We start from the raw sequence: 22,483 nt of genomic DNA, 5'->3' as shown, positions 1-22,483 counted from the left end.
GATGCCAATATTGAGGTCTAATCATAGCTTTCCTATGCTATTGTATTCTGTATGTGTCATAGGCCTATAGCCTAACCTTGAATATGGCAGCAAACACAATTACAGCAATACAAATGCCCATTCTGCAATAAAAATAATAATAATTATTATTTTTTCTACAGATACATCCTCATGTGTCCTTGGACATAACCAATACATTAAATATATTCAACAGGTTTGCAAGTCATGCCCATCTCATGGGCTTTTGGAAGAAAATTGAGCCAGCCACAGTCAACATTGTATGGGTTACAAGAGCACGGAGTGCAGCAAAGACTGATCTGGTCCCTCACTGTGGCAGTGTAATGGTAAATGTTTTCCTGTTGCCTTTATCCTAATCGATTAGCACCCACCTCTCCCACATGCACACAGTACACTGCTTGTCAATAGTAAGTCTTCTCAACATACTTACAGTACACACACAGCACATGTCATTGATGTTAAAGGGGGCAATACACAGTATTAAGAACAGGGGTATGTAAACTTTTGATGAGGTTAATTTGGGTAGTTTCTGTTGTCATTATGATGTGAAAAGAGTAAACACTGGTGTTTTGCTTATAAATGGCTTCACCCAACCACTAACCATGAGCGAAAAAAGTTTTTTGTGTTATCAATCATATTCTCTGAAAAATGGCCAAAAAACGAAACTTCTGCCACAGTATATAAACTTTTGGCCCCAACTGTATATACACCTCTTCTGCTCCCACCATTAACGCACAAATAATTTCACTGCATGTCTTACAGCAGTAATTTGAATAAAATTAAATAATCAGGTCCCATCTTATCTTAGGGACCTCATAGTACCATATCACCCCAATAGAGCGCTTTGCTCTCAGACTGCAGGCTTACTTGTAGTTCCTAGGGTTTGTAATGGGAGGCAGAGCCTTCAGCTTTCAGGCTCCTCTCCTCAGGAACCAGCTCCCAGTTCAGATCAGGGAGACAGACACCCTCTCTACTTTTAAGATTAGGCTTAAAACTTTCCTTTTTGCTAAAGCTTATAGTTAGGGCTGGATCAGGTGACCCTGAACCATCCCTTAGTTATGCTGCTATAGACTTAGACTGCTGGGGGTTCCCATGAGGCACTGAGTGTTTCCTTCTCTTTTTGCTCTGTATGCACCACTCTGCATTTAATCATTAGTGATTGATCTCTGCTCCCCTCCACAGCATGTCTTTTTCCTGGTTCTCTCCCTTAGCCCCAACCAGTCCCAGCAGAAGACTGCCCCTCCCTGAGCCTGGTTCTGCTGGAGGTTTCTTCCTGTTAAAAGGGAGTTTTTCCTTCCCACTGTCGCCAAGTGCTTGCTCACAGGGGGTCGTTTTGACCGTTGGGGTTTTTCCGTAATTATTGTATGGCTTTGCCTTACAATATGAAGCGCCTTGGGGCAACTGTTTGTTGTGATTTGGCGCTATATAAATAAAATTGATTTTATTTAATTATATACATGTGACAAATAAAGTTCGTTGTATTCCTTACAAAGCATATTATGTCACTGTTTTCAAGAAAGCTTTGATAGTTATATTGTATTTTTTGCAGTAGGCTAATAAAATACATATATAATTCCAGGTTCTTCAACCAATTGATGAGTTCTTCCTGTTCATGAACTACCTGTCACTGGGACTGATGCAAAAGGATTTAGCCCACAGATTTAGAATTCATCGATCAACTGTAAGTCGCATTATTAACACCTGGGCCAACTTCCTTTATAATGTATTGGGAGCTGTGGATATTTGGCTAGATGAGGACACTGTGAAAGCTCACCTCCCAGATGTGTTTCAGGACTACGCTGACACTCAAATAATTTTAGATTGCACAGAACTGCGATGCCAAACCTCAAATTCCCTTCTCCTCCAGAGTGAAGTGTTTTCCACTTATAAATCACACTGTACGTTCAAAGGGTTGATTGGGATAGCCACTCATGGCGCAGTGACCTTTGTGTCTTCTCTTTATCAATGTGCTATCAGTGATAAAGAGATCTTAAAGCAGTCTGGCATCGTGGCCCTTCTTAAGTCATCTATGGCCATCATGGTGGACAAGGTTTTCCTTGTCGAAGACTGCGTTCCATGCAAAGTCCACATACCCTCATTTCTGTCAAAGAGAGCTCCACTGTCTGGGCCAGAGATCAGAAAGACTTAGTCCATTGCAAGACTGAGAGTCCATGTTGAGCGTGCAATTCGCAGGGTCAAAGAACATAAAATATTCAGCACAGTGATCCCCCTTTCAATCACAGGCAGCATAAACCAACTTTTTGCTGTTGCCTGCGTTTTGGTTAATTATCAAAATGGTCTCTTGGTGAAAACCTGGGCAAGCAATTGCTGATCTCAATTCAGAATTGGACAGATGATAATGTATCTTGTATGTATAGTTCATATCTTTGTAGTCACTTGTAATCTTTTTTCTAACATTAAAATCTTTTTAGGACGTGCACCGAACTGTAAGTGTAGGCTATGATAAGGTGAGTGATTTATTGTATGTAACCTAGTGCTGGGCGGTATACCGGTTCATACCGAATACCGGTGTTTTTTTTTTCTATGATATGAATTTTAGAAATACCTCCATACCAGTGAGTGCGTTGCGCAGAGTGGCGGAACGCCGTGCCCGCAGGGCATTGAGTGGGGACAGTTTAGCGATTGCACCAAACAAGCATCATGAGTACAGCCCGTGTAGCGTGAACGGATGTTTAGTGGTGAGCATAATGGCAAAACAGGAGGAAAGTTCTGAAACTGAACAACCAGAACGAGAAACTGAAACGGAAGAACTTGTATCGAAACGAGGAGCTGTGTCCGTTGTTTGGAAGTACTTTGGGTTTAAAAAGTCCGACGTCGACCAAACTACAATACTATGCAAATGCTGTCGCGCTGAAGTTGCAGCAGGAGGAGGAAACACGAGCAATTTACTCTACCACCTCAGCCGCAAACATGTCCTGGAATATCAGGAATGTAAACTACGAGCTTCGTCCTCCTCGTCTGCAGGTCAAGTTAAAGCAAGCTGCACACCTTTTCTGTTTATTTATTTATGGATGATTCCTTACTGAATGTTCAGGGAATAAAGAAGTTTTACTTCAGTTACTTTGGAGTTACTAAATTTACTTAGGAGTTAAATGAGTCATATAGTTTACATTGTTTTCAAAATATGTTTAAGTTGGAAAACTTGCATAATAAAAAGGTCTGTATTTTGACTACAACAATCAAGCATTCTGATTCCTCTTTATTAATACTAGTGTGGACATTCATTTTTCTACAATATTCACTCCTCATAACAGTAGAATATGCCATTCCAAGCCATTTTATTGCAGTAATTATTCTCTAAATCATTAGAAAATAAGGCAAACACCCAGTTGTGCTTGAAAAGAAAAAATACTGTCAAATACCATGAAACCGATATAATTTAGAAAAATACGGTGATATACATTTTTGGTCATACCGCCCAGCACTAATGTAACCTTTTCACTTTTATGTTAAAACTGACATAACACAATACATATGTACATACTGTATATTGTTTTACCTTTACTGTTAAAATGTGAAAATTAAATGAAAACAACTCTTCAATACAATGAATACATATCAATACAATAGACTGAATAACTTTTTTTTTTTAAATTGTTCATGTCTTCATTGCATTTTCAATTACTTGTGCATGGACAGGTACTTTGGCATGTAAGTGTAAAAGAAAAACATGGTGCACTTCTTTTTCAGCTCTTCTAATACATCGGTATCTCTGTAAATGCGCTGTACAAATATGTCATCACGTGCACAGATCACAAAATCACACCACTGCATTCCAGTTAACAGTAATTGGCCCTGAACGTGCCAGTAATAGCAATGACCCTCCTTTAATTTGTGAAGGCCTTGTGTCACCTTCAGAAATTTGCAGTCAATATGGCTTTGGACATTTAATTTCCACAAGCCCAAATGATGGGCATTCCAAAGGGTCATACACACGCCCATCTGGCGATGCACCCAGCCATGGGGCCTCTGGGTGGACCACCAGCCCACACTTTAAGTTCAAGTTTTTCAGAACGGCATAATCCTTCAAAGCCCCCGTTTCCATTTCCAGTCGTTCCTCGTATGATTCTTTCTGCAGTTTCTGGACCTCTAACATAGCTCACCTCTCTGAAAAGTGAGGCAGTCACTCTTTCTCTCCTAAGTGAATGCCACTCAGGTGAAGCACTTTGGCATCTTGTTGCCTCCTCAATGAGGTGTGACTGTGACAAGGTAACAGTGAGTTCAGATGTAGCTGTTCTTGGTGGGTTGGCACAAATGAACATTCAGTTGGGCTTAGATGGTAGCCCTCTAGTGGCACACTCGGGGATGGGGGTGCATCCCCATGTATGACAACAATGTTGGATGGAGGTGGTGGTTGTTGAAAGGACAGTATGCTGCCAGCTTGCACCTTCCCAAAGATGGAGTCCACAAGTGGCTTGTCAGCTGAGATATTCATTGTGCAGATGAGTGGGAGAGATTCTGTTTCCATTCCAGCATAAGCAGGTCCAGGATTGAGGGTAGCTGGGTGTGGAAGCACACCACTGTAGGCCTTGTAAAGTGTTGATCTGAAATGAAAGTGTTGATCTGAAATCTGAAATTAGGGGAGGTGATGGTCTAGTGGTTAAGGTGTTGGGCTTGAGACCAGAAGATCCTGGGTTCAAATCCCCGCCTGACTGGAAAATCACTAAGGGCCCTTGGGCAAGGCCTTTAATCCCCTATTGCTCCCGGTGTGTAGTGAGCACCTTGTATGGCAGCACCCTGACATCGGGGTGAATGTGAGACATAATTGTAAAACGCTTTGAGCATCTGATGCAGATGGAAAAGCGCTATATAAATGCAGTCCATTTACCATTTACCATGACAGTACACAGTCATTAACATTTATTTTAACACACTGTAGTCTGTCTATTAAATGTGGTGCTACATACCTTATTCCACTGGCTGTAGTAGCACCTGGTTTGGGCTTTAGGACAACCATTGCATCCACAGGTCCAGGCTTTACCCCCTATTTATTTAAAAGATGGTGTTGGTCAAAGTGATTGTACAAAGTGATACAAGTGTTAGATGCTGAGTAATTAATAAAATAGTAATTCATAAATTGTATTTATTTATTCATTAATTTATTCTTAGAGGGATGTGCAATATTTTAACAGGGCAATGAAGCAATAAGGCAACAACGCAACATAACATAATGTGAATGTCAAAGGCTTTTTATGACTTATCCAAACTTTGATAGAGGGCTGTGCAATATCAGGGCAATGGTGCAATAATTGTGGTGTAAACACATATTTTATTTATAGGATGCACTTCTGTGAAGAGTGTGTTTGTTGCTGTGGATTTTTTTGTGTGTGTGGGAGACTCGGCAAGACTGCATGCTAATGTTAACTGTTGTCTTTGATGGTGTCTACTGATGTGTGTGCTATGTGACCTGTGACAAATAAAGACAAATTAAAATTCAAGTGAGACAAACCATTGTTCTGGGTTTGTGCCATTTCTGCTCTGTCTCTGTGCACGACAGGACAGGAGGGACAATGGACATGCCTCATTCAGAATAATGGGCTGTCTGGAAAAGCAATGCAACTATGTGGTTGCAGATCCCACAACCAGCCACACAGGAGCAGTTGCTGTTGATCAGCACAACTGGATTTGAATCATGCAATGTCATCTGAAAAACACAGAGGCAAAATTGATTATCTTGAAAAGACTTTCTCCAGCAATGGCAATAGGAGCAAAACCTGCCCTGTCCTGTTGTTAGTGGTGTAGGCCACTCATCTGTTGTCTCATGTAACATTTGTACTGTTCTTCATTACTCTTTACATAGGATAGTACTGTCTATCTACTACACTCAAATCTTTCATGTCAAACTTCATAAATGTTAGTGGTCTAAAAGTTATCGGACCAAAATTTATCGTGAGATAATTAATCCACTGATGGTTTTCAAAATTATCTGAAAAGCTAATCTGATAATGAAAACATTAGCTTTGATAATTAGCGGAACTGTGCCCAGCACTGCAAATGATGCATGCGCAGTGAAGGCAGAGTGGACCAATTTTTAGGGGGGACCGTTCGGTCGGCAACACCGGGTCACCTCCAAAATTTGTCTTTCATGGCCTAATATGGATCTGTGGTGAAAATTTCATCAAAATCTGTGGAGTAGGTTTGATGTAACCCTACTAACAGTCAGACAGACAAATAAATAAACACTGATGAGTTTATTACATCTTTGGCGGACATAAAAATGAATGAGCTCTTCTTACCCATTACTTCCATTTTCTATCGTATGACTTCTTTTTCACCAAAGTCTGCTCCATCCACTTGAATATTCTAACGGGACGGACATCGACCGACACAGCTCTGTTGGACTTGAAAAAGTAGAGGATTGGCCCTTTCTTCACCCATTCTGGCAGGTCAAAGAAGAATGTTGTGATAGTAAACAGTTATTGGCTCAGTTATTGCTATGGTTCTATTGTACATTTGTGTTTGTTTGGACCAGGAAGGCAAATTCATGTCAGTTATGACTTAACAAGTGGATAGGGGAATGCAGTAAACTTTGTGAGCACTCTTAGGAACTGCAGTGTCATTATTGAATTTCAAAGAGTAACATGTTACTTTTTTGAGATTAGAGACAAATGTAACTGATTACTGTAAAAACAAAATTGTATATTGTTTAATAATTTTTAGCATGACCAAAGCAGATGATCACCCCTCTGAGTCTGGTCTGCTTGAGGTTTCTTCCTCAGTGTGTGTGGTTACCACTATTGCCTATGGGCTTGCCTAGTATCTCACTGAGGAGCGACTGGTGGAGAGGAGGAGGAGACACAAAATTGCGGGAAAACAGGTGAAAAGACAATAACATTTTTTAGGTGGAAACTCACTGAATTGGTCCTTCTGACGTGTGTGCATGATGGACGACTATTCGCTGAATGCCTTCAACAATAGAGTGGCAGTGAAAATTCCGGCCACAAATCTCGAGCAGTCTGCACACATACCACGCGAGAACCAATGATATGACATGTAGCACACATGCGAAAGTCTAGTGGCACTGGCGCGGTCTTTGCAGGCGCAAGGATTTGCATATGAATACAATGCGGCACCCTCATGGATGTTGAGCGTCACTGGCGCATCTGAAATAATGACACATTTGCGCACACACACACACACACACACACACACAGTACTCAGGATGGCTGTGGGCTATAACATTGTTTTGTGAAAGATGCTGTGAAAATTCTCCTGACTTTAGGCAGAAAAGCACTGAAAATAATAATTAAATAAACAAATATAAATAAAAAGAATAAAAGCCTGAACACCCACTCACAGACTTACAGAATGATGTCCACTGAGCTGCGTCTCTCAAGTTCTATTGACGTTGTCACAGACGATGAAAATAAAAACAATAAATCCGGATCGCCTCGGCTACAGGTGAGGTCTGTCTGCGGTCCTCAGAAAATAAAGTAAATAGACAAAATCTGGTTTGTGCAGCTCATGTCTCCAGCTTGCTTAGGCTTGCGCACGCCAGGAGGGTGCCGGCCAGTTGCAGAGCAAGGTGGGTGGAGGCTGCTGGAGTGTTCAGTCGCTTCTAGAAGCTCCGTTCCTCTCTGATCATATAAAAAAAGTGTGTCAACCCCTCACAAGTTGTCTCACATGTTGCGCATGTTCTGAGTTGCAGACACTACATGGTGAGGGGTACGAGTTGCCTGCCTGATGATTTGATGAGGGAGTTCATCGTGGTGAATTTTTTGGTCTGTCCTAAAATGAAGTGTGCGTACGCATCGCCCATGCAGCAACTGAGGCAAGGGGACTGTGAATGGCTGAAAACCTCCTGCCGAACTGCACGAATTTCCTCGCGGATGCTGTTCGCAGGCTGTTGCATCCCAGTGAGATACTACACTTAGGGACCATTAAACCTTGTGAAACACCTTGGGTTGAATTATGTGATATTGGGCACGATATAAATAAATTTAATTGAATTACAGTTTTCTTACTTTTTAATGCGTTACTGTATTCACATTAAATTTGTACTTTGTAATGCATTACACCTGACACTGCTAGTGGAGTCCGTGCCTTGATGGGTCAGAACTGTTTTGATGGCAAAAGGAGGATCTACAATTTATTTGGAAGGTGGACACAATGTTATGGCTGATTGGTGATGTATGTGCGAGATTTTCTGGTGAGTTGATGGTCTGTGCCATTGTATCAGAGTGCACCATTGGACAGCAGCCACTAAAGCTCTCTGCGGTGAAACATTGCAACAGTAAGGTGAAGTTTAGCATTTTTCCATATGATTTAAATTTTTTCTTTTCATTCACTTTTTGCTGTATGCCTCTTTGTGCCAAGTTGAAGATAGGGCCCTAAATCTTCTACCATGCAGCTTTCTCTTCACATGTATCATTTTGTTCTCAGTGTTTCTTCTAAAATAACAGAATGTTTGTTTTCTGTTTGAAATAATGCCTCATCAGCACCACTACAGTGACCCTTTTGTATGCAGTGACAACGGCATTATGAAGGGGAGCACAGGGTGTCTTAGACGTGGAAGTACCTCCCTGATTGAGCTGTTACGGTGTCCCACACATGATCTACACAGAGAACCCTCAGAGAATCCATCGCTGTTAACTCCTCTTTTGCTCTTCCATCACCGCTGTCATCATGACTTAGCAAGTCATTGCATTTCAACTCCTCCGCTCTTGAATTTACAGCGTCCTTCAGAGCCCCGTCTGAGCATGCCATGCAGCTCACACCTGCACCACCGCTGCAAGGCATGCACGTCTCACCTCCTGAGGGACAGGGCGACACGAAGCGGATCTTTAGGACACTCACATGCACCTTCTTTCTTCTCATCAGCCCACTTTCCTCCAGCATATTCACCAGTCTCACCCACATCTCCCAACCTTGCAAGGGTTCCTCCATTAGCCTCACGCACTCTCTTGCCGTCAGCCACTTCTAAGACAGCACCAGGGTGTGCTCTGGTGGCTTCACCCACTCCAAATGTACTCCCAAGGAGCTTCTGTGAAAGCAGAGACCTCACTCTTCTCAACCACTGTCTCCATCACATCATTGGCCGCAGGACCAGCTCCCCAACTTTATATGAGCGAGGACCCAGTTATCTGGTGCACAGCCACAGGGAGGTGGTGGGTGTTACCTCCTCAGTAGGTGACCATACAGGCAAGACCCAAAACCTGGATGGTACAGTTTTCTCGTGGTCACATCTGGACAAGAAGCTGCTATTTATGCCACATGAAGGTGAAGGCAGACCAGATCCAGTGGTATGTCACAAAACCCAGACTAAGTCCTGCTGTAGCATTAGTCCGCTGTAGCCGCTGGTCCCTGCGGTTATTTGCTGTCCTGATTCTACCAGCTGCCTTGCCAGCCACTTTCTGCTCCTGCCTCATCCACAGTAATGATTTCTCAGTTGAGGGTCATAGCATAGTAAGAGAGCAAAGAGTAAGCGAAAGTGCTCACTCAGGGTGCAGACATAAACATAAATGGGTGGTTAATCTCATTAATACTGTGCCCCCCCTTTAAAAAAAAAACAAACTTCCACTGCCCTTCTCTCTAAAAGGCATCCACTCTGCTTTATTGCACATACTTACCCTTGCTTTTTGGCATACTGAATTTTTTCACCTCCCAAGCTTTAACCTATTTATGTAGCGCATAACCTTCTTTTGAGAATTAAACCATATCACATGCAGTAAGCGTGGTCTCTCTTTTGTGTTTATGAAAGATGGTTTCTGCTCCAGCTACGCCGGCACCTTCACTGCACCCCAACAGACAGACGGCACAGAACTTCCCAGCAGCAGCACCCCCTCTGCAGACACAGCTTACCGCTCAGCTTAGCCAAGAGCAGGTACTGCACGCACTGCGACAGTCCCTGGCAAGAACTGTAGTGCGAAAACACAAGTAGGCAGATAAACAGAAGTCACACATCAACAATACTGTATGCTTGATTTCATGAATCTACACAAAAAAGTTTTTTTTTTTAATTTCATTGTATTAACTGTGTTGAATATACATATAGGTAATAGTATGGTGCTGAACAAATGCAAAGTATGAAATGTTAATGTTAGTATTGTTGGTCTGTATATCTGCATGTTGGCGTAAGTAGAGGGTTGCTAATTCAGTGCATTTATCATGTTTTCACCCATAATTTCTTTTCTGTTCATGACATGTCAAACCAGCTTGTATACAGTGTCACGTAGCGCAGTCATGTATTATAACTGTCTGTGGTCTATAGAACATACGAGCCGCCCTGAAAAAATGCATCATAAAGGTCGACCCACTGTACAACTTGTTTGTTAAAGACAAGTTTGAAAATCTTCTAAAGGACAGTTTCTTTTAATTGAATAAGTTGTAAGCAGATCAAAAACAGTCATTTAATTTTCTTTCTTAGTCTTTATCTGCTGACCAGCCTGGATCTCACCTGAGTCCTCTTGATGGTACTAGTTTTCCGCAGTCAGTCTCCGGTGGTCCTGCGCCTCTCCAGCCTCTGCCTATCAACACGCAGGTGTGTTTTACTGACAGGAAAATAATTTGGAACTAAGGTATAGACAGAATTTGCTCTAGTCATCCTCCGGTAATTAATGTTGAAATGACAAATAGGTAAAGGTCCTACATAGGTGGTTCTTCAGAGGGGCTTAGTATGGCTGAAGCCCCCCCAAAGCTTTTTTAGTAGCCCTGCCAAAAGCTGATCAGAAAACTGAAATTTGCTATTCAAAATCCCGTGTTTTAAGCCTGTATTTTACAGTCTACACTGCATGCACAGTTATTAGGCAAGTGAGTATTCTGACCTCATCACCATGTTTATGCATATTTTCTAACTCCAAGCTATATTAGCCTGAATGTTTATTAGTGATATGTATTTGGGTAATGGAGGAGGGTGTGGCTGAAAGTGGTGCATTTTTGGCATATATTGAGCAGCTTCTTTCCCTCAGCCTAAATGGGCCAAAAAAAGATTTAACAGTGAAAAATCAAAAATTGTAAAATGTTTTAGAGAGGGATGCAGCACTCTAGAAACAGCAAAGCTGTTGAGGCTTGATCACTGAACAGTCAAAAGTTTTGTTGTAAATAGTCAAGAGCCCATCTTAAATCACATCAAATCAATTTTATTTATATAGCGCCAAATCACAACAAACAGTTGCCCCAAGGCGCTTTATATTGTAAGGCAAAAGCCATACAATACTTATGGAAAAACCCCAACAGTCAAAACGACCCCCTGTGAGCAAGCACTTGGCGACCGTGGGAAGGAAAAACTCCCTTTTAACAGGAAGAAACCTCCAGCAGAACCAGGCTCAGGGAGGGGCAGTCTTCTGCTGAGACTGGTTGGGGCTGAGGGAGAGAACCAGGAAAAAGACATGCTGTGGAGGGGAGCAGAGATCAATCACTAATGATTAAATGCAGAGTGGTGCATACGGAGCAAAAAGAGAAGGAAACACTCAGTGCATCATGGGAACCCCCCAGCAGTCTAAGTCTATAGCAGCATAACTAAGGGATGATTCAGGGTCACCTGATCCAGCCCTAACTATAAGCTTTAACAAAAAGGAAAGTTTTAAGCCTAATCTTAGAAGTAGAGAGGGTGTCTGTCTCCCTGATCTGAATTGGGAGCTGGTTTCAGAGGAGAGGAGCCTGAAAGCTGAAGGCTCTGCCTCCCATTCTACTCTTACAAACCCTAGGAACTACAAGTAAGCCTGCAGTCTGAGAGCGAAGCGCTCTATTGGGGTGGTATGGTACCCTAACCTTATAAGTAAGAAGAAGAATTTTAAATTCTATTCTAGAATTAACAGGAAGCCAAATGAAGAGAGGCCAATATGGGTGAGATATGCTCTCTCCTTCTAGTCCCTGTCAGCACTCTAGCTGCAGCATTTTGAATTAACTGAAGGCTTTTCAGGGAACTTTTAGGACAACCTGATAATAATGAATTACAATAGTCCAGCCTAGAGGAAATAAATGCATGAATTAGTTTTCAGCATTACTCTGAGACAAGACCTTTCTAATTTTAGAGATATTGCGCAAATGCAAAAAAGCAGTCCTACATATTTGTTTAATATGCGCATTGAATGACATATCCTGATCAAAAATGACTCCAAGATTTCTCACAGTATTACTAGAGGTCAGGGTAATGCCGTCCAGAGTAAGGATCTGGTTAGACACCATGTTTCTAAGATTTGTGGGGCCAAGTACAATAACGTCAGTTTTATCTGAGTTTAAAAGCAGGAAATTAGAGGTCATCCATGTCTTTATGTCTCTAAGACAATCCTGCAGTTTAGCTAATTGGTGTGTGTCCTCTGGCTTCATGGATAGATAAAGCTGGGTATCATCTGCGTAACAATGAAAATTTAAGCAATGCTGTCTAATAATACTGCCTAAGGGAAACATGTATAAAGTGAATAAAATTGGTCCTAGCACAGAACCTTGTGGAACTCCATAATTAATCTTAGTCTGTGAAGAAGATTCCCCATTTACATGAACAAATTGTAATCTATTAGATAAATATGATTCAAACCACCGCAGCGCAGTGCCTTTAATACCTATGGCATGCTCTAATCTCTGTAATAAAATTTTATGGTCAACAGTATCAAAAGCAGCACTGAGGTCTAACAGAACAAGCACAGAGATGAGTCCACTGTCTGAGGCCATAAGAAGATCATTTATAACCTTCACTCATGCTGTTTCTGTACTATGATGAATTCTAAAACCTGACTGAAACTCTTCAAATAGACCATTCTTCTGCAGATGATCAGTTAGCTGTTTTACAACTACCCTTTCAAGAATTTTTGAGAGAAAAGGAAGGTTGGAGATTGGCCTATAATTAGCTAAGATAGCTGGGTCAAGTGATGGCTTTTTAAGTAATGGTTTAATTACTGCCACCTTAAAAGCCTGTGGTACATAGCCAACTAATAAAGATAGATTGATGATATTTAAGATCGAAGCATTAAATAATGGTAGGGCTTCCTTGAGCAGCCTGGTAGGAATGGGGTCTAATAGACATGTTGATGGTTTGGATGAAGTAACTAATGAAAATAACTCAGACAGAACAATCAGAGAGAAAGAGTCTAACCAAATACCGGCATCACTGAAAGCAGCCAAAGATAACGATATGTCTTTGGGATGGTTATGAGTAATTTTTTCTCTAATAGTTAAAATTTTATTAGCAAAGAAAGTCATGAAGTCATTACTAGTTAAAGTTAAAGGAATACTCGGCTCAATAGAGCTCTGACTCTTTGTCAGCCTGGCTACAGTGCTGAAAAGAAACCTGGGGTTGTTCTTATTTTCTTCAATTAGTGATGATTAGTAAGATGTCCTAGCTTTACGGAGGGCTTTTTTATAGAGCAACAGACTGTTTTTCCAGGCTAAGTAAAGATCTTCTAAATTAGTGAGACGCCATTTCCTCTCCAACTTACGGGTTATCTGCTTTAAGCTGCGAGTTTGTGAGTTATACCACGGAGTCAGGCACTTCTGATTTAAGGCTCTCTCTTTCAGAGGAGCTACAGCATCCAAAGTTGTCTTCAATGAGGATGTAAAACTACTGATGAGATACTCTATCTCACTCAGAGAGTTTAGGTAGCTACTCTGCACTGTGTTGGTATATGGCATTAGAGAACATAAAGAAGGAATCATATCCTTAAACCTAGTTACAGCGCTTTCTGAAAGACTTCTACTGTAAACAAACTTATTCCCCACTGCTGGGTAGTCCATCAGAGTAAATGTAAATGTTATTAAGAAATGATTAGACAGAAGGGAGTTTTCAGGGAATACTGTTAAGTCTTCAATTTCCATACCATAAGTCAGAACAAGATCTAAGATATGATTAAAGTGGTGGGTGGACTCATTTACATTTTGAGCAAAGCCATTTGAGTCTAATAATAGATTAAATGCAGTGTTGAGGCTGTCATTCTCAGCATCTGTGTGGATGTTAAAATCGCCCACTATAATTATCTTATCTGAGCTAAGCACTAAGTCAGGCAAAAGGTCTGAAAATTCACAGAGAAACTCACAGTAACGACCAGGTGGACAATAGATAATAACAAATAAAACTGTTTTTTGGGACTTCCAATTTGGATGAACAAGACTGAGAGTCGAGCTTTCAAATGAATGAAAGCTCTGTCTGGGTTTTGGATTAATTAATAAGCTGGAATGGAAGATTGCTGCTAATCCTCCACCTCGGCCCGTGCTACGAGCGTTCTGGCAGTTAGTGTGACTCGGGGGTGTTGACTCATTTAAACTAACATATTCATCCTGCTGTAACCAGGTTTCTGTAAGGCAGAATAAATCAATATGTTGATCAATTATTATATCATTTATTAACAGGGACTTAGAAGAGAGAGACCTAATGTTTAATAGACCACATTTAACTGTTTTAGTCTGTGGTGCAGTTGAAGGTGCTATATTATTTTTTCTTTTTGAATTTTTATGCTTAAATAGATTTTTACTGGTTATTGGTGGTCTGGGAGCAGGCACCGTCTCTACGGGGGATGGGGTAATGAGGGGATGGCAGGGGGAGAGAAGCTGCAGAGAGGTGTGTAAGACTACAACTCTGCTTCCTGGTCCCAACCCTGGATAGTCACGGTTTGGAGGATTTAAGAAAATTGGCCAGATTTCTAGAAATGAGAGCTGCTCCATCCAAAGTGGGATGGATGCTGTCTCTCCTAACAAGACCAGGTTTTCCCCAGAAGCTTTGCCAATTATCTATGAAGCCCACCTCATTTTTTGGACACCACTCAGACAGCCATCAATTCAAGGAGAACATGCAGCTAAACATGTCACTCCCGGTCCGATTGGGGAGGGGCCCAGAGAAATCTACAGAGTCCGACATTGTTTTTGCAAAGTTACACACCGATTCAATGTTAATTTTAGTGACCTCCGATTGGCGTAACCGGGTGTCATTACTGCCGACATGAATTACAATCTTACCAATTTACGCTTAGCCTTAGCCAGCATTTTCAAATTTCCTTCAATGTTGCCTGCTCTGGCCCCCGGAAGACAATTGACTATGGTTGCTGGTGTCGTTAACTTCACGTTTCTCAAAACAGAGTCGCCAATAACCAGAGTTTGATCCTCGGCGGGTGTGTCGCCGAGTGGGAAAAATGGTTAGAAATGTGAACGGGTTGGCGGTGTACACGGGGCTTCTGTTTAGGGCTACGCTTCCTCCTCACAGTCACCCAGTCGGCCTGCTTTCCCGGCTGCTCGGGATCTGCTGGAAGGGAACTAACGGCGGCTAAGCTACCTTGGTCTGCACCGACTACAGGGGCCTGGCTAGCTATAGAATTTTCCACGGTGCGGAGCCGAGTCTCCAGTTTGCCCAGCCTGGCCTCCAAAGCTACGAATAAGCTACACTTATTACAAGTACCATTACTGCTAAAGGAGGCCAAGGAATAACTAAACATTTCACACCCAGAGCAGAAAAGTGCGGGAGAGACAGGAGAAGCCACCATGCTAAATCGGCTAAGAGCTAGTAGCTGTGCTAAGCTAGCGGATTCCTAAAAACACACAAAGTGAATAATGTGTAAATTATTTAGAGGTGATTCAGCAGAGGGAGTGCTTTAGTTAAGGCACGTGAAGATTACACTGTGAAACAAATCGTTATCTAGATCAATCTAACTGCGCAGATTAAACAGCTAACAGATGCAGCAAAACACCGCTGTGCTCCGGAACAGGAAGTGATACAATACCGCAGTGAGAGCCAACCACCAGTAGAGGCAAGCAAGAGTGTAAGAGTGTCTTCTTACTGAGAATGATCTTTTTGAGCCACTGTAGTCTGCTTTTAGAAAACATCACTCCACAGAGACAGCGCTTATTAGAGTGGTGAATGATTTTCTGTGTGCAGTGGATTTGGACACACAATGGTTTTAGTGCTTTTAGATCTTAGTGCTGCGTTTGATACTGTGGATCATCGTGTTTTACTTGATAGGCTGGAAAATTACTTTGGGATTACTGGAAGTGTCCTTGCTTAGTTAACGTCATACTTGTCCAGTTGTTCTCATTGTGTTGTGTATAATAACACTACCTCTGGCCTTGGTGAAACTAAATTTGGGGTTCCACAGGGCTCTGTGTTAGGCCCCTTGCTTTTCTCACTTTATAAAGTGCCCCTTGGGCATATTCTGTGGTATTATGGGATTACCTTTCATTGCTATGCTGATGATACACATGCTGATAACTGCTGATAGTCTTACCCATATAAAATCCTTAGAAGATTGCCTTGTATCTGTGAGAAGTTGGTTGTCTAGTAACTTCCGACTCTTAAATTCTGATAAGACTGAAATGATGGTTCTTGGTCCAGCCAGACATCGGCATCAATTTGACCTGTTGGCACTTAATTTTGGTTCGTGTGTTATACATCATACGGACAAAGTGAGAAATCTTGGGGTACTTTTTGATCCTACATTATCCTTTGGCTCCCACATTAGAGATATTACGAGGACTGCCCTCTTTCATCTGCGAAACAGCGAGGATTTGTCCCATCCTGTCTATGGCTGATGCTGAGACTTTGATACATGCATTTATTTCTTCCAGATTGGATTATTGTAATGCTTTATTTTCTGGTCTGCCGCAGTCTAGCATTCGGGGTCTTCAATTAGTGCAGAATGCTGCTGCCAGACTTTTGACACAAAGTAGAAACTTTGACCACATTACCCCATTCTGGTGTCCCTTCATTGGCTTCCGGTTTCTGCCAGATTGGATTTTAAAGTCCTGTTGCTGATCTATAAAATTGTTCACGGACTGGCTCCTTCCTACCTGGCGGACTTGGTTAAGCCCTACGTACCTGCGCGGCAGGGCTTTTGTGTGTTCCAAGGGTGAATAAAAATCTGTGGGGTATAGAGCCTTCTCCTACTGTGGCCCTACTCTTTGAAACGATCTACCTGCAGTTATTAGGCAGTCTGACGGTGGAGACTTTTAAATCAAGACTGAAGACTTTTTTTAGACTGTCTTGTCATTAATCTATTCTGTTTTTATATTTGCTTTGTAATTTCTTTTTATTCTACTGTGTTTTACCTTTTTATTGTGCCCTTTTGATTTAAAATTTAGATTTTAAATTACTTTGTGTTGTCATAAACTGTGTTATGTGAAGCGCCTTGGGGCGACTATGAGATGGCGCTATATAAATTAATAAATTGAAAATTAAATAAAAATTGAAGAGCGTCACAAGTAATATGGAGAAGAAAAGACACAAATGAACTGCAAAAGACTAGAGAAGAATTAAACATGACACTACCAGGAACCTGTTATCCTCCAGTGCCACCATATTCCAGAACTGCAACCTACTTGGAGTGTCCAGAAGTGCTCGGTGTTCAGTGCTCATAGACATGGCCAAGGTAAGGAAGGCTGAAACATGGCCACCACTGCTCAAAACCCACATGTTGAACATCAAGATTGGGCCAACAAATATCTGAAGACAGAGTTTTCAAAGGTTTTATGGACAGATGAAATGAGAGTGATTCTTCATAGGCAAGATGGACGGACCTGTGGCTGGATCACTACAGCACCACTTCGAGTCAGATGCCAACAAGGTGGAGGAATGATTCTGATATGGCCTGCTGTTATTAAGGATCTGCTTGTTTGGCCTTTTTAGGTTGAAGATGGGCTTAAAATCAACCCCAAAGAGACCCTTCAAGCAGTGTTACAGGAAAAAGTCTGCATCATTTAACAAGGCAAAGATATTTATGCAGGACAATTAGGAAATAACCGTCTTGTGTCTGATGGTTTGCGGACGTTCATTTACGGTGACATGTTAGCTTTTTGCGACCATATAACAGCATGAATGTCCACAAATCATCAAACACAAGGGGGTTATTCCCATTCCTATTCAATTCCATCGTTTGCATGGTTTATTTTTCTGTAGGTAATTTGGCCGACGAGGCTTACTGTCAACGACAGTAAGTCAGGGCGTGGAGTAATCCATCAAATGTGATAATCCATCACATGTGAAACGGTAATTCTGTATCAGAATCCACATCAATACTTTCATATGGTAGCTTAAATTCACCCATTTAGGCAGTGGCATCGTTATGCGACTTTCTTTCGCTCTCAGCTAACAGCGATAACAGCTAGCAGTGCCGTTTCAAGATCTGCCGCCATCTTGAAACCGAGACTTCCGGTTAGTGATCCTCTCGCTGTCGTGTTTGGCATGATTAGAAACACCTGCTCAGCTGTCAGATTTCCAGGGAGTGAAATGGTCACTGGAGGTGAAATCCACGCTGTATTGGAAAGTAATTTTGTTGTCGTTGTTGTTAACCCACAAGGAATGAGGAGTGCTTCAGTGGTGTGAATATCAGTCTAATGCCCCTGTCACACGGCACTAACGAGGGACACTTAAGCCAAAATGAAACAATAAATCTGGACTTATGTTGACTTTCAGTGACATCATTTAACCATCGTCCAGCTTCGTTCCTATACGAATCCTGATGGCAACTTCAAGTCATCTGTATTCCATATTGCTTTCTGTCTTTACGGTTCCTCATCCTTTCCGTAATTCCCGTACCGTCGGGGTTCCATTTGGCTGTCATCCAAAAAACAGAAGAGTGATGGACTTCTGCTGAGGACCTTCTTTGAGAGACTGTTCGTCAGTATGGTCCCGGTGTGAAGGGAGTGCTCAACTCCTCACACGGCTAGAAAGAGACAGCAGCCAGACGAATAGCAAACTTCGACTATGGGTGCCCGGCCGCAGGGTCAATAGTCACTTCCGGTTGTTATGACATCCCACGGAACGGCCGACTGATCCGTTGTTATGACACCTCACAGAGCGGCTCACTGATCGAAGCTGGACACGGTTAAACCATGTCTCCAAAAGTCAACATAGGTCCAGATTTCTTGTTTCATTTTGGCTTTGGTGTCCTTTGTTTGTGTCGTGTGACCGGGGCTTTACATTCGTGGTTAGGAAAGTTCAACGGCCAAAATACCAACATTCTGGGCGCAATGAACATCTTTTCACTATTATTTGATTTCTTTGTGCGACTGACATCATTATACAAGCTTTCAAATGGCTATTCCTACCGCCACACAACTTCAACCACACACGAGAAAGTTTTTTGACAGTTATTGTTGTTGAAAGAAACCATGTCTCCTTAACTAGATAGTTGTGATGTCATCACACATGCGCAAAGGCGCTGTCTAGCGGCATCTTGAAAATTGTCCATTGTGCGTCTCGTTGCATAAATTGATAGTTCTGCATCCCGACAAACAGAATCCACAAAAATACTTTTGTATGGTAGCTTAAATTCACCCATTTAGGCGGCGGCATCGGTATGCGACTTTCTGTCGCTCTCAGCTAACAGTGCTAACAACTAGCAGCATGCGCAGTTGGTGTTCTGTCAAATTGTGCGTCTCGTCGCATAAATCGACACTTCTGCATCCCGACAATATTGTACATGCATGCCCATGCGCAGTTGTGCGTAGGACAGGAATGACATCTCATCAGAACACCGGTCAGGGCATGGAGTAATACATCCAAATGCGAAACAGTCAAATATTGTGCCACCGTTACCCCGATATTATACACGCGCACGAATTATACACGAATTCCTCCGCACGTCTGTCTCAATGTGCCGAAAAAGTGCTGATGTCCACGTCTTCCGCAATTCCTGTGGAAGTCAGACGACGTCCCGGATCAACACAGCGTCCAGTTTAGAAATGAACGGCACATTCCACTGTTACAGGAGTTTTTGTCATGGAAAGAGGAGCGGAGGAATTCCGCGCGTCGGGACGGAGCCGCATGGCGCAAAGCAATGCTGTGATGAAGCCTCACAGGACATGTTGTGGCATGTCCAGCTCATGCACAATTTCTCGGATAGTCACACGACTGAAAAGCCATCTGAAAGCCATCCTGTGAGACCAACACGGAGGTGCTTTTGTCCCGCGCCATGAGCGGCTCCGTGGTGCATCCCTCCGCTTCTCTTTCCATGAAGAAAAAAAAAAAAAATCCTGTAACAGTGGAATGTGCCGAAAAAGTGGTGATGTCCACATCTTCTGCCATTTTTGTGGAAGTCAGACGACGTCCCGGATCAACAAAGCCTTCACGTTGGAAATGATCTGGTTGTTTCAACGGGGTTTCAGCCTGTCGATCGGCGCTTGGAGTGCGCCGCGCTCTCAGCAGCTGTGGGCAGTCTTTAAACCGGCTGGAGCACTCCTTAATCTGTGTAATCCCCATAAAATCATCCCTGGAAGCCATCTGAATTTTCCGAATGGTGTCCACCTGGAGGTCTCTCACAGTTTCTGGAAAAATTTGATGCAGCAAAGCTCCAAATCGTTCAGACATTTATTCGCAATAAAAATCTGACGAGAGGGGTGGACCACTGCTCACACAAAGCCTGCTCACAGGCGAACGACGCAACCGACGGGCGTGAAAAAACTCATGCGTGCGCACGAAGGTTCAAGCTTGGCTGATGCAATCACACGTGATTCAAATCCATATGCTTTTTGAAAAAACAAAAAGGTCGGATACTTTTCTAACAGACCTCATACATTATCCAACTCATAAGCAGGAATGAAAATGCACCTGTTTTACCAATTCATTGCAATATATATATAGTACCAATAATTAGCTTTGAGACAAGATTCCAAATGTGTTATCCACCACACGATGATTTCTCTGTAATTCTGGGAGCGATGAGAGAATGGTTTCATCAGACAAGTTCTGAGAGCAAATGCATCATCGGCTAGGAAATTATTAACTGGACAAAGTTGGATACATTGGAACAACAAATTGCATGGTAGTGCAGGGATCAAATTCATGCAAGTGTCAAGGTGCCTTAAGTCCCCTTCCTTCTCACCAGCTTCTCTGTCATCTATCTACAACAGTGGTGACCCTCCTATGTAGTGCGCTCACCATCCACCGCTACCTCTAACTCCACATGTTCCAGTGTCAATACAAACTCTGTCCACCCCTCAGACATCATTGTTTACACCCAAAACCCATATCCAGTGTGGTACTCCCCATTCCCCTTCTTGACCTGGCTGTGACTGCTGCAGTTCCCCAGCAGCAGGGCTGCCCTTCATTATCTCAGCCAAATGTTGGCCACTTCCATCCCATTCATCCCTTGACTCTGCCCCAAGTACAGACCTCCTCCTCCCTTTCTAACCACCCCGAGCAAGAACTAGCCGAGAAGCTTGTCCACGTGGATAATTGGCTCAGTTCTCACTGTGTTTGTTGGGTCATGGGAAAATCTGCTTTGCTGAGGTGGCACTGTTGGTTTGGTGCACAAAATTGAGTTGCAGACAATTCAGTTTGCTGGTCTAGAAGTGAGGCTTATCTGCTACAAATGTGCCTTATTTCTTTGCAGATACAGACAGCTGTTCCCCAGGGAAATCTGGGAGATGTTCAGATTTTGGACCCAGTCCAACCCATCCTTCCTGGTGTTGAGCCTTCTATATGGGGAAATGGGATGGATACAGAAACTGCTACAACTGTGGAGCAAGCTGCTGCTGCTAAAATTCCAGTTCCAGTCCAAGTTGAAACTCAAGCTCCAGCACACAGTGTCACCATGGCCCCGACACAAGACCATGCGCCAGTGCAGCTGCTGACTCAAGTTGCAGCAATGTCTCAAACTCTAGCTTCAAATCTTGTTACAACTCCGAGTTCAGTCTCAGATCAAGCTCCAACTGCAGTGGTCACTCCAGAATCAGCTCAAGTTCAAGCTCAGTTCACAATAAACACACCAGTTCCTGTATTGGGGCCCTCTTTCGAATCACCCAAAGGTTCACCTACCAATTTAGAAACATCTACAGCAGTTGGTAGACCACAGCCATCAGTCCCAGGTTTAGTCTTGGCCCCTGTCATACATGCTGCAGTACAAAGTACCGGCCCTGCTCTCCCTCCACCTCATGCTATAGCTTCAGTCCCAGCTCCACTTCTTCAGTCTGCTGGCACCCAGACAACTGTACCTGTACCTGAGGAGGCCAGCCTGGCCGCAGATCAACAAACCCTAGAAACTGCATCTAGCATACTTCAACCAGAGACTTGTATAGAGGTAAGTTTTAGTGCAATACTGATCTGCACAGCACATTCTTAAAAAAGTAATGTTTACTGATGATACGCTCAAAATACATGAATACATGCTTTGTTTTGATTCTACCACTGGGGGGTGCCAAAGTAAAAAAATTTAATCATGTTAAAAATAGACCATTGTTACATTCTTTGGCGCATGCATACCGAATACTCCGCAAGTTCCTCATGTAGAATGTTGTGGGGTGCAGCACCCTTTAATGTGGAAATGCGTCCTTTGTGTAAATACACAGACATGACTGAATCTATGGATAACACTGTGACTAATTTCCATAACTTGCCCAAAGAAAGTTGGATAAAGTCACTTCAACGTGTCCCAGATGTGACAATCAGAACAATAAGACAGTGTTCAATAGAAAACATTTCCACTGTCAGCTGTAATTTTTTTTGACATTGTTCAATATTACAGCAATAAAAACAGCTTGTTTGAAACTATATTTAATGTCGATTGAAACGTGCTTTGCACAAATGATAGCT

At 42.5% G+C, this 22,483-nt stretch overlaps 1 protein-coding gene across 1 annotated transcript in view; it reads left to right on the top strand.

The window, feature by feature from the left end:
* wnk2 (WNK lysine deficient protein kinase 2) overlaps positions 1 to 22,483 on the top strand; it is an 89,697-nt gene that overhangs the window by 40,903 nt on the left and 26,311 nt on the right. The window contains 4 exon segments of the mRNA XM_034166479.1: positions 8,478 to 9,281; positions 9,740 to 9,862; positions 10,406 to 10,519; positions 21,285 to 21,971. Of these exon segments, the coding sequence (XP_034022370.1) occupies positions 8,478 to 9,281; positions 9,740 to 9,862; positions 10,406 to 10,519; positions 21,285 to 21,971 (1,728 nt within the window).

Source organism: Thalassophryne amazonica, chromosome 3 (genome assembly GCF_902500255.1).
Source record: "Thalassophryne amazonica chromosome 3, fThaAma1.1, whole genome shotgun sequence".
Taxonomy (NCBI): domain Eukaryota; kingdom Metazoa; phylum Chordata; class Actinopteri; order Batrachoidiformes; family Batrachoididae; genus Thalassophryne; species Thalassophryne amazonica.
The sequence above is the reverse complement of the archived record's forward strand: the minus strand, read 5'-3'. Positions and strand labels throughout refer to the sequence as shown.